The following is a 16,472-nucleotide window of genomic DNA, read 5'->3' on the forward strand; positions in this document are numbered from 1 at the left end:
TTGTAAGTCAGGGTAAAAATACATAACCCCACCCACATAGGTCATCAAAGCCTAATCAACAGATTTCAAATGGGGTAAAGAGAGTCCCTTTATTCATCTTTTATTTAGTTCTATTACGGTTGCAACTGCACTGTGACATACCTCTGGAATTGGTTCATTTCACCTCTGTAGCCTATACGAGGTGTGGAAACATGAAAAATATTTGTTTCACAATATGATGTGGTCCACGCACTCCCACTGTCAACATCCTAATACATTAAGAGTGACAATACTGCCAAAACAGGTTTGGCTCAGTGGATAGAGTGTCAGTCTGTGTATTGAAAGGTCCCAGGTTCAATTCCGGTCAAGGGCATGTACCTTAGTTTCGGGCACATACCCAGTAGGGGGTGTGCAGGAGGCAGCTGATCGATGATTCTCTCTCATCAATGTTTCTAGCTCTCTATCCCTCTCCCTTCCTCTCTGTAAAAAATCAATAAAATATATATTTTTTAAAAAGAAACATTAATTTTAGCTTCAGATGAGCAAATAACAGGAAACGCAAACCACACAAATGTTTTAGTGTCCTCCACACTAGGTGGCGTCACCACACCAGCCACAGCCAGACGAGAGCGAGGCCTCAAATGGGTAAAACAGAGGGAACTGATCACTGATATTTGCATGTTACAAGAGATATTTCCCTTCTCCCTGAAAAATATTTTCTGAAATTTGAACAAATCTTACTTTTCGAACAATGGAAGACGATACAACAGAGAGAAGTGCAATAAAGATAATCAATTTACAAAATCTAAAACTACATATGGTTTTACTTAAAACAAGAAGTCTTTCTAAAAAAGCTCTCTCTCTCCTTCCTCTCTGTAAAAAATCAATAAAATATATTTTAAACACACACACACACACACACACACACACACACAATAGCATAATATTGTAGTAACTATGTATGGTGTCAGATGGGTACTAGACTTATTGGGGTGATCACTTGTAAGTTACATAAATGTCTAATCCCTATGTTTGTATACCTGAAATGAATATGTTCGTGTAACACACATAACGCTAGCATAGTATATGTTCATGTGCCCGGTTTATTCCTGAAAAAAGAGTCGTGAAGAACAAACTGGACTCCGTACGTAGGAACCCCTTCACACATACCTGTATGCTGCCAAACTCGACGTTCTCGTAGTGGAAATGGGCGCACTCCGCCATCTTCGGAAAGTGGCCTTTGGTGAAGGGCAACCTGAGGTCCATGAAACAGATCAGTCAGACGCAAGACACCGAAACAGTGGAGAAATCGCTAAGCCTCAGGGGAAAATAAAATGGGTTTAGGAGCTCATGCAAGCAAACTATTGAATAAGCACATGCACATGAGCACACATATACCCCCACACACCCTTTCAGAAATTCACTGTATCAAAAGAAAGCTATGTGGAGTGCATGGGTCAAAAAAAACAACAACAAACATTAACAGCCATCGCTCTCCTCTCCTCATCGTGTGCCAAGTCAATGCCCACTATGGTGTCGGTGGAAGTTATGGAAACTGCGATGAGCCAGCTTCCAGCCAGAAGCAGCATGCCCACCACAGGACACACAGCCGGGCGTTACCTGTGCACGTTGTCGCAGCCCATCAGTCCTGGAGGGGTGGGTCTGGATGCAGAACGAACATTTTTATCCTTGTCTTTTCTATTCCCGCCATGCAAACACAGCTAGCTAACCCTCTACCAGCTGGCAGGGTGGTTTTTCTGCTTAAAACTGAAACAGGTACCTAACGGTACTTCACGTGGGAGCCAACTGCTGCCACCCATACCCTACCCTGGCGAAGGCAAAGCTGAGATACGGCAATTCTCATAACTCAAACAACAAACTCGGCTTTTCTAAATGGGTGAGAACACCTGCTGAAGGTACCAAGAAGTGACATGTACACATAAGGAACTGTTTGACATTGAAATTGGGTCTCAACAGAACTGGTGGCCCAGAAAGAAACTCACTACAGACTGATTCATATGCCTTTCAGCATAACGATTATTGCTTGTCTCATTTTTTATTCTTAAAAGTATATTTCCAGTAGGACATGGTCTCACTCATCTAGGGGAAATGGTGAACAACATAGACCACATGTGTCAAACACAAGGCCCGCAGGCCAAATCCAGCCCGCCAGGCCTTGCAATGTGGCCCACACCGCGCTGTCATCACTGCACTCCGCTGTCAGTTTATGACATTGTCAGTTTATGACTGTTCAGTAAACCATTCGGCCAGCGATTTAGGCTGGATTTTAGATTTTGGCCCCTTCTCTGATTGAGTTCGACACCCCTAACATAGACTGATGAACAAGAACAGACCCAGAGATAAGGAGCCATGGGTCAGACTGTTGGACCTCAGAGGGAGGGTGGGGATTAAAGGGAGAGATCAACCAAAGGACTTATGTGCACACATATGAGCCTAACCAGTGGTCAAGGACAACAGGAGGGTGGGGGTATGAATGGGGGTGGGGGATTGGAATGGGGGGTTGAGGACAAATATGTGATACCTTAATCAATAAAGAAATTAATTTAAAAAAAAGAACATACTTAGCTTTTTCCTGTTGAACAAATAGAAAAAAGCTGTCTAATAGGCAATGACATAAAGATGCGAGAACAAAATCAAAGTGTTATTTTTAGACCAGAGCTAATCTTCAAACCTAGCCCACTAACTGCTGTTTCGTAACATAAGGCATCACAGTACAGTTCAATGTATGGACAGTAACAGCTTAGTATTTAGGAAGAAATCTAAATAAAGGTTTACACAGAATCAAAGTGAAGAACTCATTTCCATTTATAGGCATTCGTTTCAAATCTGCGGTCAAGTTAGACTTACTTTTTCACGTGTTTAACCTTCATGCTCGCTGTACTGCCGCATGTCTTAAGGCTGAGGTCTCCCGGAATCTCAGGCACATCTGCTCCTCTTGCCTTAAAAATAATAAAGAAAACGAGATTTATGACTACGCCTTGAGCATGAGTATGTTTTCAAAAGCAGAGTATAGTTCATTTTAATGGTTCTGCTGACTCTGTAACAAGAGCAATACATATTGATTCAATAATCTCTTAAAATTATAATTTACTGAGTTTTAATTATTAAGAATAAGGGCAAAATGTTCACCTAATTTAAATACTTAACTTTACTGGATGAGAAAAAAAAAAAGTTCTGTGAAGAATTTTCATGCTCTTATATTCAAATTTCAAAATCAGCTATTCTGTGTCTCACACACACTTAAACCTCCCCAGGGAGCTGGTGGAATACAGTAACCTTGGTTACAATGATTAATAGAAGGCAAAATGGTAATCGGAACATAATTAGGGGATTACAACATGTGCTTCTCACAACAGAAGTTGAAAGTGACATCTATGTAATTCCTTCATCTGACAGTTTTCATGTCGTGATTTTTTTTAACTCTAGTGACACATTCAACTGCAAGGTTCTTCACATTCTGAACAAAATACACAGCAAATCTAAAAATCTATAAAAAACATTTATGTATATTACCCATGATTTGTAACCTTAATTATTTTAGCCAATGCCACCTGATGCAACAGGGGAGAATAACATGGGTTGTGCAGTTAAACTGAGTTAAGAGGAGGTTCACAAAGATATGGTAAATATATGCAATGGAATACTACTCAGCCATAAAAAAGAAATCTTGCCATTTGTGACAACATGGTTGGACCCTGAGGGCATTACACTAAGCAAAATACATCAGATAAAGAAAAACAAGCCCTGGCCAGGTAGCTCAGTTGCGTAGAGCTTCGTTGGAATACTCCCAGGTTAGGGGTTTGAGCCCCGGCCAGGATGCATACAAGAATCAACCAATGAGCCCTAACCGGTTTTGGTTCAGTGGATAGACCATTGGCCTGTGGACTGAAGGGTCCTAGGTTTGATTCTGGTCAAGGGCATGTACCTTGATTGCAGGCACATCCCCTAGTAGGGGTTGTGCAGGAGGCAGCTGATCAATGTTTCTCCCTCATCGATGCTTCTATCCCTCTCCCTTCCTCTTTGTAAAATATATATTATATGCAAAAATAAGTGGAACAACAACTTGATATTTCTCTTTTTTCCTTCCTCTCTCTCTAAAATCAATAAATAAAAATAGAAAGACAAACACCATATGCTATCACTTATACTAGCATCTAAAAATATAGACCAAAAAACACAAAATTTTATAAATACAGAGAAGAGACTGATGATTGACAGAGCAGGGGATAGGGAGTGAGTAAAATGGGTGAACAGGGTTAAAATGCACAAATTTCCAGTTATAAAATAAAGAAGTCACGTGACTATCGTTAGCAGTACTGTGCTGCACCTGTGAAAGCTGCAGCTTTACTTAGTCAAGCTGGACATGTGCGAACACTATTGTTGCTGTGACCAGACAGGGATCGAGCCTGAAGGAGGTCTGCCGCGGGCCGGCCTGTCGTGTGTGGGTTCTTGGCTTCGTGCAGGGAAGACTTCACAGCACGAGTCCAGGCGATTTTGAGAGTGAGTTTATTAAAGCTGGGGTAATGACACAAGGAAAGGCTTAGGACAGAAGGAGCAACAGGAGAGAACCGGGGCTTTTCCACAGGTACCCTTTCAAGGTCACGGTCTCTACTGCTTGGTCAGCGCCTTAGTCACTGCAGCTGGTCCTGGCGTCACCCACCTGGTTTGCTGATTTTCTGGGCCTGGAGCTGGAATGGAGGCCTAGATGTTATCTCTAGGGAGGAAAGGTCAGGGGGTCTAAAGGACACCCAGGGCTTTCAGCCCTGGTGACTTTCCGTATCTGGCCGTAAGGTGTTCAGACCAGTTCAGTCAGCTATCTGCCTCAGTTTCCCCATTCCACTTGCAAGGAATTTTCCTAGCTTTCCACTGTCCTGGCTCTCTATATTGATGCACACTGCTAAATAATCCTCCAGAAAACACTGATCCCATTTATAACGCTACCAACCACGCACAGGGATGACTATTCTCTCATAACCTCACAGACACTGAATATTATCCATCTTTAGCACTGCCATCTAACAGGACGACTTCATCTTTTTTTCTAATTAAATAGATAAAAGATTCAATAAAGTCTCACACTTTAAGTGGGCATCTGTATTATTGTGTGTGTGTGTGTGTGTGTGTGTGTGTGTGTGTGTATATATATATAGTTAGATTTTGGTTTTTAGATTTTTCAAAGGAAAGAACATTTTTAAGTTAAAGCTAGTCATCTCTGTCTGACATATAAATATCCAGATTTAATAGCTTGCCATTAAAATTAATAACCTGGAAGATCTAGTCCTTACACTTCCTGATTTAAAGACTTACTATAAAGCAATAGTAATTTAAGCCAGTTGACACTGGACTGGAGTAAGGAAGGACAAATTAAATAAATATAAGAGAAAGTCCAGAGAAAGCCCACATATAGACAAAACTTGACTTGTGAATAAAAGTAACAATGAAATTCAAAAGAATACTAGTGTGTCAATAAATAAGATTGGTGAAATTTTCTAAAGTATGCAACATAAGAATAAACTTTGAACCTTCACAAAATCCACTCAATGTGAGGGTTAATAATGCTGCTAAAATTAGATACAGAAGAATTATTTTAACATAAGTAAAAAGTGCCTTAAACAGGAAATAAAAAAGCATTACTTATAGGAAAAAATTAAATTTGATTACATTAAGATTAAAAACAAGTCATTTAAAAAGAGCTCCTTATAATATATTAAAAAACTAACAACCCAATTTTTTAAATGCCAAAAAATCTGAACAGGTATTTCATAAAAGGGATGTCAAATGGTCAATAATTGTAGATACTCAATGTCATTACTCATCAAATAAATGCAAAATTAAACCATAATGGGATAATACACACTCTCCAAAGAGCTAAATTAAAAAAAAAAAAAATTAAAATACCAAAGTTGGCAAAAAAAAAAAAGATGTGGAGCACTAAAACTCATTTATTGCTGATTAAAGTGTAAAATAGTAATAACCACTTAGGAAATTTGTTTGATAATTCCTATCATGTTAAACATGAATCTACTACCTATAATTCTACAACTACACTCCCAAATATAGACTCAAAAAATACTCTATATGTACACAAATAAACATGTACATAAATGTTCATAGCTTTCTTATAATCACCAGAAAATTGTCATTATAAAACACAAATGATACAGAAAAACAGAGGAATAGCAGAATAAACTATAATGTATTTATGCAATGGAATGCTGTGCTTGAAAAAAATTTATTAACATTAAAAACATGAATAAATGCAGGTTTTACTACAGTATGTGATTGTGTGTGTTTGTATTAAAAATTAAAAGAAAAAAATGTCAATAGGAATTTTTGTGAAACTTCAGCTGGTTCTACATTTGTCTAAAATTGTTATAACTGGGAAAACAATGAGGAGTGAGGAAAGAATCATATTTCAGAGAACATTTTTAAAAAGGCTGTTTTCTAACTTATTCTATAAGTTAACAGAGACATCAAAACCACCCAAGAGACTTTCAACACCAGTGAGGGCACGATTAAGAAAAGCTGTATAAATGTATAAACCAACTGCTTAAAGCACTCAAATTCCACCATACAGAAAAGACATAAGGCTATGATCTTTAAAAGGAACAAATTATATAAAGTAAACTTCGTATTCAGCCAAACCCCTGATAAAGAGAAAATCTTAAGGGGAGAAAAGCACATACACACATTACACTCACAGGACTACATATGAGAAAAGCAGAACATGTGGAATGAGTTCTTTCCATTGCTTTTTAAAACAACTGTCAACATTGAATTCTATATCCAGCAAAATTTATGTTAAAAAAAAAAAAAAAAGAATGGGAGGCTTCTAGTTTCTTCTACTGTTTGTAACAAAAACTCTACAGAAAACAAAATAAAATAAAATACAAACAAGCAACTACCTGAGAATTCTTAAATATTTAATTAGAGTAAGTGGATTGGGATGCAAAGTCAAGACCTGAAGAATGACTAATAATACGCTGACAGTGTGTTTCCTAGATTCAAACCTTCCCCCTCGCCCCCCTGCCCTTTACCTCTTGGAATTGCCTAAGGAAAAGCTGAATCATGACATAAGGAACAAGCACGACTAGTAAGTAAAATTCTAAGGAATTACAACTTCCTGACTAGAATATGGCCCTTGAATATGGAAACAAATAGGCAAGAGCTTTCTTTTCTTTCTTTCTTTTACTTATTTTTTTTTTCTTTTCTTTCAAGGACAGACACGGTAGCAACACATCAGCTGTATCATGTACACATACGACCCTGAGTGAAAACCCATTCTTCTGACTAGAGAAACAATTAAAGGGGACCCGTTGTGTAAAGACTGTAGGGATACTCCTTGTTATTTTTTTTCTCTTTTTTCTCTCACTGCTTAGGCCTGATGGCAGCTCCAGTCAGGAAAACCTGTGCACTACAGAGACTAATACTCTTGGACAACTCCTTCCTTCCAGCCAGAGAAACCAGGAAAAGCATCCTTTGGGAGGAGACGGTGGGTACCAAACCGAAACAAACTGATGCTAAAACCACCAGCTAAACAAGTCCAGATAGAACCTTCAACCTAAACCCCACCAGGTTAATGCCAGGTAAGCCTGAAAAGTCAACATTCTCCAGAGGATTTCAACAGGAGACAGTCTTACAACATAATATTCAAAATATCCATGGCACAATAAAAAAATTATTTGATGCACCAAAAATCTGTAAAACATGAGCAATTCCCCAAAGAGACACAGATACCAAATATGAGATGAAACAAATGTTGGATGTACCAAAGATTTTATATTTATAGCATATACTAGAGGCCCAGTGCACAAATTCGTGCACTGGTGGGGTCCAGCTGGCATGCCCCAATTGGGGCTATCGTGGGGGGTGGGGAGGCGCCCTACTTGGGGATGGGGCCAGTCAGGGCAAGCAGCCACAGGCATTCTGGTTGTTCTGCCATTCAGTCTATTTGCATGTTACCCTGTTATTATATAGGATCACAAACATATTGAAGAGACAAAAATTTCTGGGCGAAATTGTAACCTACACAAAAAGTCCAAATTGTTAGGTAGGACCAGGGTCTCAAGGTTTGAGCAGTTCTTACTAAATGCTCTTGTTGCTAAATGTTAAGATGCTGCACAGTATTTTGTAGCTGCAGCTGTAAAGAGAATGAGCTTGACAGGAACTCAACTGGATCATGTAGCCAACTGTAAAGAGAGCAACATGTTATTAACCAAATAGTATGTGGGAAATAGTTTTACTCCTATCAAAATATGAAAAAATGGCTGAAACCAGTTTGGCTCACTGATAGAGCGTTAGTCTGCGGATTGAGAGGTCCCAGGTTCGATTCCGGTCAAGGGCATGTACATTGGTTGTGGGCACATCCCCGGTGGGGGTGTGCAAGAGGCAGCTGGTCGATGTTTCTCTCTCATCGACGTTTCTAGCTCTCTATCTCTCTCCCTTCCTCCTCTTTGTAAAATATCAATAAAATATATTTTAAAAAAATATGAAAAAATGTTTGAATGAAAAGATATGGCACAAAAGCCACAAAACATTACTGCCTGGAATACAAATTAACAAAATCTTTTCATACTCTTTAGATACTTACCCATAAGATAATAGCAAAAGACAAGGCAAAATTCATCATAAAGATACTCATCAACATGAAAAATATAAAACAAACTCAAAGTCCTACTAATCTATGAAACATCAATATGTCCTATATTATAGGGTATTATGTAGCCATTAATTTTGTTTATTAAGAGTTTTTCATTTAGCACCAATTATCTATATAATAAAAGCCTAAGCGACCATTACAGCAGAACAACCAGTCTCTATGATGCGCACTGAACACCAGGGTTCAGACACTCATGCAGGAGCTGCCCCCTGGTGGTCAGTGAGCTCCCACAGGGGGAGTGTCACTTAGCCAGAAACTGGGCTCCTAGCTGGCAAGCACAATGGTGGTGGCAGGAGCCTCTCAACTGCCAGCTTAGGTAAGGAACAAGGGGTCCCAGACTGCGAGAGAGGAGTGGGCCTAAGCTGGCAGGTGGACATCCCCCAAGTGTCTTGGACTGCAAGAGGGCTCAGGCCGGGCTGAGGGACCTCCCTTCCCAGTGAACAAATTTCATGCACTGGGCCTCTAGTGAATATATGAATTTCTCCCACGCAAGTTTTTTGGAGTATTGTTTTAAAATTTTTTTGTAATTTCCATCAACTAACGTTATCATATATGTTAACTCTATCATGAAGTATAAATACCAGAGAGAAACTATATAACACTGTGGTAGAAAAAATTCTAAAGAGAATCACCACCAAGATTCCCATATCACTTCCTGGATATTCAAACACTAACCTGAGCAATGCTGGGAAGAGATGGCTCAGATATCATTGTAAAATTCCAGGTCAGTGGATCTTAAAGCAGGAAAATTACCTGGGTGGGCCTACTTCCTAGTCTCCCAAGGCTTCTGCTGAAGCATCCCTCGGGAGTATGATGCTCATGAGAAGGCAAGCTCTAGAATTAAGTGCAAACTCTGCAGGTAGAGTAGGTAACTGGTAGGAAAAACACAGAGCTGACTCAATGCAACAGCCATCTCTTTTTCTCCCTTGCAACCATGTATTTCCATGCATGTGCATGCTACAATCTGCTCTATATCCCATTTTGCAGATCTCAAAGCCCTCCCTATTTTCTCCTAAGGGAAACTGAATTCCCTTCCTCCTTCACAGCAATGTTTTAACCCCCTTCCAAGTGTCCCCACACTATGCCCAACAGCTAGTCTTTGCCAGAGATCTCTTCCTTCCAGTGAACCAGCAATTCTTGCACCTATGACACTTCCCACGATGTACAATGTGAAACATTCAAGGTTCTCTTAACTGCAGCATCTTAACGATAGGGTGGAATGTGTATGTTAAGTAGGAAGGAGAGATAAAATTGTATATGGTTTACAATTATAAATCACAGTTCCATGCCTGATGGGAAAGGGGGGTAGATAAACAAAGCGTTATTCTTTGAAACTAACAATTTGGAGCGTTGTATGGAAGAAAAACATGTTTATATGATGTTAAATTTACAACTCTCTGCATTGCAAGGAATCATGAAAGAAATATACCAAAATAATCTCACCACTGTGCAAAATGGGATTATGGTTTGACAGTCTCTCTCTCTCTCTCTCTCTCTCTCTCTCTCTCTCTCTCTCTCTCTCTCTCTCTCTCTCTCTTTTCTGCCTTTTCTATAGAAGCACGTTTTGTGTTTATAAAGGAGAAGAGAGAAAAAGAAAGCAGGCTAGCTAGCTTTTCCCACCTCAGCATGCTACCTGCTTTACAACAACCATTTGCAAATGTATAACCAACTGCCATAAATAAATTGAGATTATCTATTCTATATAACTCTAATGGACAAAAATAGGTATCCATATTTAAGGAAGAATAAGAATAAAAACACATTTATAATGGGACGTACCCATTCATTTATACAGTCAACTACAAAAGCAGAATTTGAATGGAAAATTCATTCTTCCAGGAAAGGCAAACAGGACTGCCAGTTTGCAAATACAACCACGGCTTAATCACAGTAAATAAATGCGACCATCTCTGTAATGAAAAGTTTACAACATTTTAATTAGTCTAAGTATTATTCCCTTTCTTACCAAGAAGAGAGAAACGGGGCAAAATCTAATAATCATCATCCCAATACATCAGAAAAGCTAAATTTATTAAATCTACGGTATATTACATTATCGCTAAAGTGATCCTTAAAGAATATCACAAAGAAATCCAATTAACTGAGCTATGCCTGAAATAATTCTATTTTCAAAAGAATTTTGTACAGCAAAATACGCTCGATGTTAAAAACATTATTACAAAACTATTTCCTTCACTTATTTCTTCCAGTTTGTTATCTAGACCTCCCAATGTGCATGTGCTAAATAACAGAAATAGGACTCAGAGGAGGCAGGCAGGTGTACGTATCTGGGAAATTCACAAATCATACAAGTAGCTATCAAATGAGCCCCAGGAGTGAACTATATAGTTACTCCTATTTAATTCTCTATTTTTGATGAGGAACAACAGGGTGGGAATACTAAAGCAAAAAAAAAAAAAAAAAGATTTCTGAAACTGATTATAAAACTATTACTTTTGCAGCAAATGAGTTGCCTTTAAAGTTCACTTCTACCAAAGATATATCTCCATGGAAAGAACATGCAAACAATTGGGGAAAAATTATTCAGGAGCAATGTTTAAAATAATTTAATAAAAATGATCATCAAGTGCCCCATCAGAAAAATAATACAAATTCTCTAGGCAACAGCTGGGCAGTCAATTTAAAAATGAACACACAGACATATTAGCAAAATCTTAAGACATTCTGAAGTTTCTACTTTTCTATAATGCAGATTTATCTATCCACTCCTATCTGCCCCAATCATTAAAGATAATCCTACTGATTCAGCAGATATTTTCTGCTGAAAACATGGGTTTCCATGTTGTATATACTTTTACCAGACATTTTATGAAAAGATTCCTGGGGAAAATCTAAAAACAATATGACTGACTTTGTAGGTACTTTATTCAGGTAAAAGTACTGCTATTCTTCTATGCTGCTAGAAAATGGTCTGTTTCTACACTTGAATTTTGTGCACCAGACCTACTAGTAAAAATGTACATATAATGTTTAAACGTGTATTATAGAAACATAAAATGTGAATTCTTCCTGGAATAGGCAGGGTATGAATAGAAGGGCAGAAGGGGACCAGGAACCACAAGTGATGGAGACACCAAATTGGAAATATTCTACTAAAGTAGGGGTGTCGAACTCAATCAGAGAAGGGGCCAAAATCTAAAATCCAGCCTAAATCGCGGGCCGAATGGTTTACTGAACAGTCATAAACTGACAATGTCATAAACTGACAGCGGAGTGCAGTGATGACAGCGCGGTGCGGGCCACATTGCAAGGCCTGGCGGGCTGGATTTGGCCCGCGGGCCTTGTGTTTGACACATGTGTACTAAAGGAAGAAATGGCAAGATTCTAGATTACCCATGACACCCCATTCTTCTAACTGCGTGTGTTTTATGTACTTCCTCCTTCAATATTTTACAAATTTAAACATTTTTTTGGAAAAGTCACAAATACAAATTCTATCAGTAAAAGTAACATCCAGGATGACTTAAAGTCTTAAAGAGCACAATATATGTAATGTCGTTTTTAGTTTAATAATTAACAAATAAATGCTGAGTTTATGACCAGTTCACCAGTTCAAAAGATTTTAGGCTTACCCTTATAAAACTACCCATATCCAACACTCTTCTTTACCTATAAAGTGAACGAGTTCATACATTCAACCTAATATAAATCCCAGAACTCCCAGTAGTGCATTAATTACCTTCCATAATTAACACTGCTTAATTCATGCCAGAGAATTCCCACAATTTTCAGCCAGAACCGAATGCACCATGGGAGGGGGTGGGCCTGGGGTTGTTGATTGAAGAGCATTGAATATACTGGCAGAAACTCAAAACCTGGGCTTTGCATATTAATCAATGGGTGCTTTTGTGATTGTTCATAAAGCAACTCTAAACAAAACATTCTGTTTTTAAAACTGAAATGATAAACACCATCAGTGTCTCTGAATTATGAGAAAATTCACCCATCAATCAAAAATGAACAGTTAAACATCACACAGTAATAAAGAGCTAAAGAAACTCACAGAAGGAGCATGGGCAAAGACTTTTTTTCCTCTTATTCAAATGGCAAATGTTTTTATAACTGATAGGTAAAAGGAACCATCAAGAGTAGAGCAATATACAAAAGATACAGCTCTTCCAAAATTACCTCTTCAAGACTATTCAGGAAGAATGACTATTTTATCAATTCACTTAAGAAAGCAGGCAATGTTCAGGGGTTAAAGTCCAAATACAAAGGGGATACTTTTGGAAAAACTAAGAAAAATGTAACGGTCTAACTTTAGATTTAAAACAGAAATTAAAAAAAAAAAAAAGGGAAGAAGAAAACAGAAAATTCATATTAACAAATGAAACAAAGAAAAGCAGGGAAATTAGGGTGTTGTCACGGAAAAAAAACAACTGATTCAATTTGTCCAGAGAATGACAATTTCATTCGTTCAAAAAATATTTACTGAGAATTTACTATGGCAGGCACAAGTGACAGAATGGTAAATCTAAGTGACAAAGTCCCTTAGGAGCTTTCAATCTCATGGGAAGAAAGACAATTTTCATACACATATTCAGTATTTCCAAACACTATGGAGAAAACTAAAGAAAGATAAGGAGGGCTCGGTTATTATTTCATTGAAGGCGGTGAGTGAAGGCAGCACTTAATTGTAAAGAGGGAATTGAAGGAAGAGAGGGAGCAAGCTTTATTGATTAAGAGTTTTTCATTGGCCCAGTGGGTAGAGCCTCAACTTGCAGACTGAAGGGTGCCGGGTTTGATTTGGGTCAAGGGCACATGCCAGGGTTGTGGGCTTGATCCCCAGTAGGGAAGGCACTTTCAGAGAGAGAGAAAAAAAAAAGACCACAAACACAAAGGCACTGAGGCAGCGAACGCTTGGTGTAGTCCAGAAATAAATAGCAAAAAGGTCGATGTAACTGGAGCAAAATGGTCAAGTGAGGAAGGGCTTTGAAAATGAATGAAAATCATTTCATTTCTAACAAACCACAAGACCTTAAACCTGGGTGACTGAAATAAAGTTAGTGCTATTAACATGACCTGTAAAGTTAAAAGGAAGCTCATTGAGGGAGCAGGAAAGATGAGATTTAGAGATCTACAGCTCCTGGCAGCCACAAGACCTCCAGCTGGGAAATGGATTCTTACAGGGCTAGGGACACGGACATGGAAGCCATCTGTATGGAGAAGACAATTAGATCTGCAGGAACAGCAGGAAGTGGGAGAAGCAAGCATGAAGAGATGAAGTACAGACCCTGCGAATGCCTGCTTTCAGCAGGTGGGAAGAAGAGAGACAGAGGAAAAGAGCCCATCCTTGTTTGAGAGAGAGAGAGAGAGAGAGAGAGAGAGAGAGAGAGAGAGAGAGAGAGAGAGAGAGAGAGAGAGAGAGAGAAAGAGAGAGAGAGAGAGAGAGAGAGAGAGAGAGAGAGAGAGAGAGAGAGAGAGAATGCATGAGAAAGCACATGCTTATGCAGATATAAGTGTTTATGAGAGAGGAAGAGGAGGGACAGGAAGGAAGGAAGGAAGGAAGGAAGGAAGGAAGGAAGGGAGGGAGGGAGGGAGGGAGGGAGGGAGGGAGGGAGGGAGGGAGGGAGGGAGGGAGGGAGGGAGGAAGGAAGGAAGGAAGGAAAGAAGGAAGGAAGGAAGGAAGGAAAGAGGGAGGGAGGGAGGAAGGGAGGGAGAATCATTCATGGACACACACACACACACACACACACACACACACAGAATGTTGACAACTCCAAGAATTAACTTTGTGTCTTTTAAATTTTTTCGGTATTTTGGAAATACAAAATGTACACTTATTTTTCACGACCCTAGTTGTTAGCATATGAGATCATTTTAGGCCAAGACCACTGATTTTATTTGATCAATAACAATTTCATTTGCTACAAGACCCACTTCAGCCCTGAGCCTTGAACACGTTAATTTTAATAGTAGAAAAGATAACAAGTGAGAAACTGTTCCTAACAAAAGAAATTGAGAAATAACAAGACATATTCTGAGAATACTGAAATGATGGATACTAAAAATAAAATGAGTGAAGAAACACTAAGAAGTATGATGATTAAAGTGGTTTTAGTTAAAATATTCAAACTGGTGAGAGAATTCCTCTTACTTCCTTTTTATATCTTTTATTTTTTTAAGATTCTAATGATTACTTACTATATAACTTATTATTAAATCATTGCCAATAAATATTTTACTCTTCATTTTTTAAAACTCTTTTTGATTTCTTAAGATAACTCATTACTTTGTTACAAGTTGATGAAGAGAATAAATAAATCATGAACCATACATCAGAAAAGGAGAGAGTCCTAATTTATCATTTGTTCTTTCTGTTGTGATTTTAAAATGACTATTTAGAACAGACCAAATACTAAAAAGGGGACGATCAGTAATCAAAAGCCTCCCAACAAATAAAACTCCAGGACTAGATGGCTTCATTGATACATTCTTCCAAACATTTAAAGAAAAGTTAATAGCAATCCTCCTCAAACTCTTCCAAAAAAATAAAAGAAAGAAAACTTCCAAACTTATTTTATGAGGCCAACATTACCCTGATACCAAATCAGACAATGAAACCAATAACCCTGATAAACACTGATGAAAAACCCGCAACAAAATATTAGCAAACTAAATTCAACAATCCATTGAAATACACCACGATCAAATAGAATTTAATGCAGAAATTCAAACATAGCTCAGCACCCACAAATCAATCCATGTGGTACACCACATTCACCAAACGAGTTACACAAAACTTCAGATCATCTCAGTGCATGCCGCAAAAGCATTTGACAGAATTCAACATTTATCATGAAATCTCTCCATAAAGTAAACATAGAGGGAAAGCACTTCAACATAATAAAGCCATATAAGGCAAGCCCACAGCACACATCAGACTCAAACATGAAAGCTTTTCTTCCAAAATCAGGAACAAGACAAAGATGCCTCCTCTCTCTCACCATGTCTATTCAACATGGTCCCAGCCAGAGCAATGAGGCAAGAAGTGGTGTGTGTGTGTGTGTGTGTGGGGGGGGGGGGGGGGGAGGCATCCAATTTGGAAAGGAAGAAATAAAACTGTCACCATTTGCAGGTGACATACAGAAAACCCTAAAGGTACCACCGAAGAACTGTGAGTACCAATAAATGAATTCAAAGTTGCAGGATACAGAACCATTATACAAAAATCAGTTGTGCTTTTCAATGCAAATAACAAACCATCAGAAAGAAAAAGTAACAAAACAATCCCATTTGTAATTACAGCAAAAAGAATGAAACGTCTAGAAATTAACTTAACCAAGGAGATGAAAAACCTGAACTGAAAAACATGTCTTTGATTGTTAATCCTCACTTGAGAATCTTTTTCTTTTCTTTTTTTAAAAATATATTTTATTGATTTTTTACAGAGAGGAAGGTAGAGAGATAGAGAGTTAGAAACATCGAAGAGAGAGAGACATCGATCAGCTGCCTCCTGCACACCCCCCACTGGGGATATGCGTGCAACCAAGGTACATGCCCTTCACCGGAACTGAACCTGGGGACGCTCTATCCACTGAGCCAAACTGGTTTCGGCGAGAATCTTTTTCAATGGGAAAAAGATCCTCAAGTGAGAATTAAAACAAACAAACAAACAAAAAAATACACATGAAGAAATTAGAATACCAAAATAACAATACAGTAAGGTGCTACCACATCTATAATAATAAAAGTGTAATATGCTAATTAGGCCAGACATCATTCCAGACAACCTTCGGGATGAAGCCAGGGCTGTGAGGGAAGCCCAGGTCTCAGGTGCCAGAGGGAAGCC

General features: G+C 38.5%; 1 protein-coding gene across 1 annotated transcript in view; it reads right to left on the minus strand.

Annotated features, from left to right (window-relative positions):
• Positions 1–16,472, minus strand: part of ARHGAP32 (Rho GTPase activating protein 32) — a 165,331-nt gene that overhangs the window by 73,920 nt on the left and 74,939 nt on the right. Inside the window, 3 exon segments of the mRNA XM_084868239.1 lie at positions 1,150–1,234; positions 1,600–1,641; positions 2,848–2,939. Of these exon segments, the coding sequence (XP_084724365.1) occupies positions 1,150–1,234; positions 1,600–1,641; positions 2,848–2,939 (219 nt within the window).

Source organism: Pipistrellus hanaki, assembly GCF_964339955.1.
Source record: "Pipistrellus hanaki genome assembly, chromosome: 19".
NCBI lineage: Eukaryota > Metazoa > Chordata > Mammalia > Chiroptera > Vespertilionidae > Pipistrellus > Pipistrellus hanaki.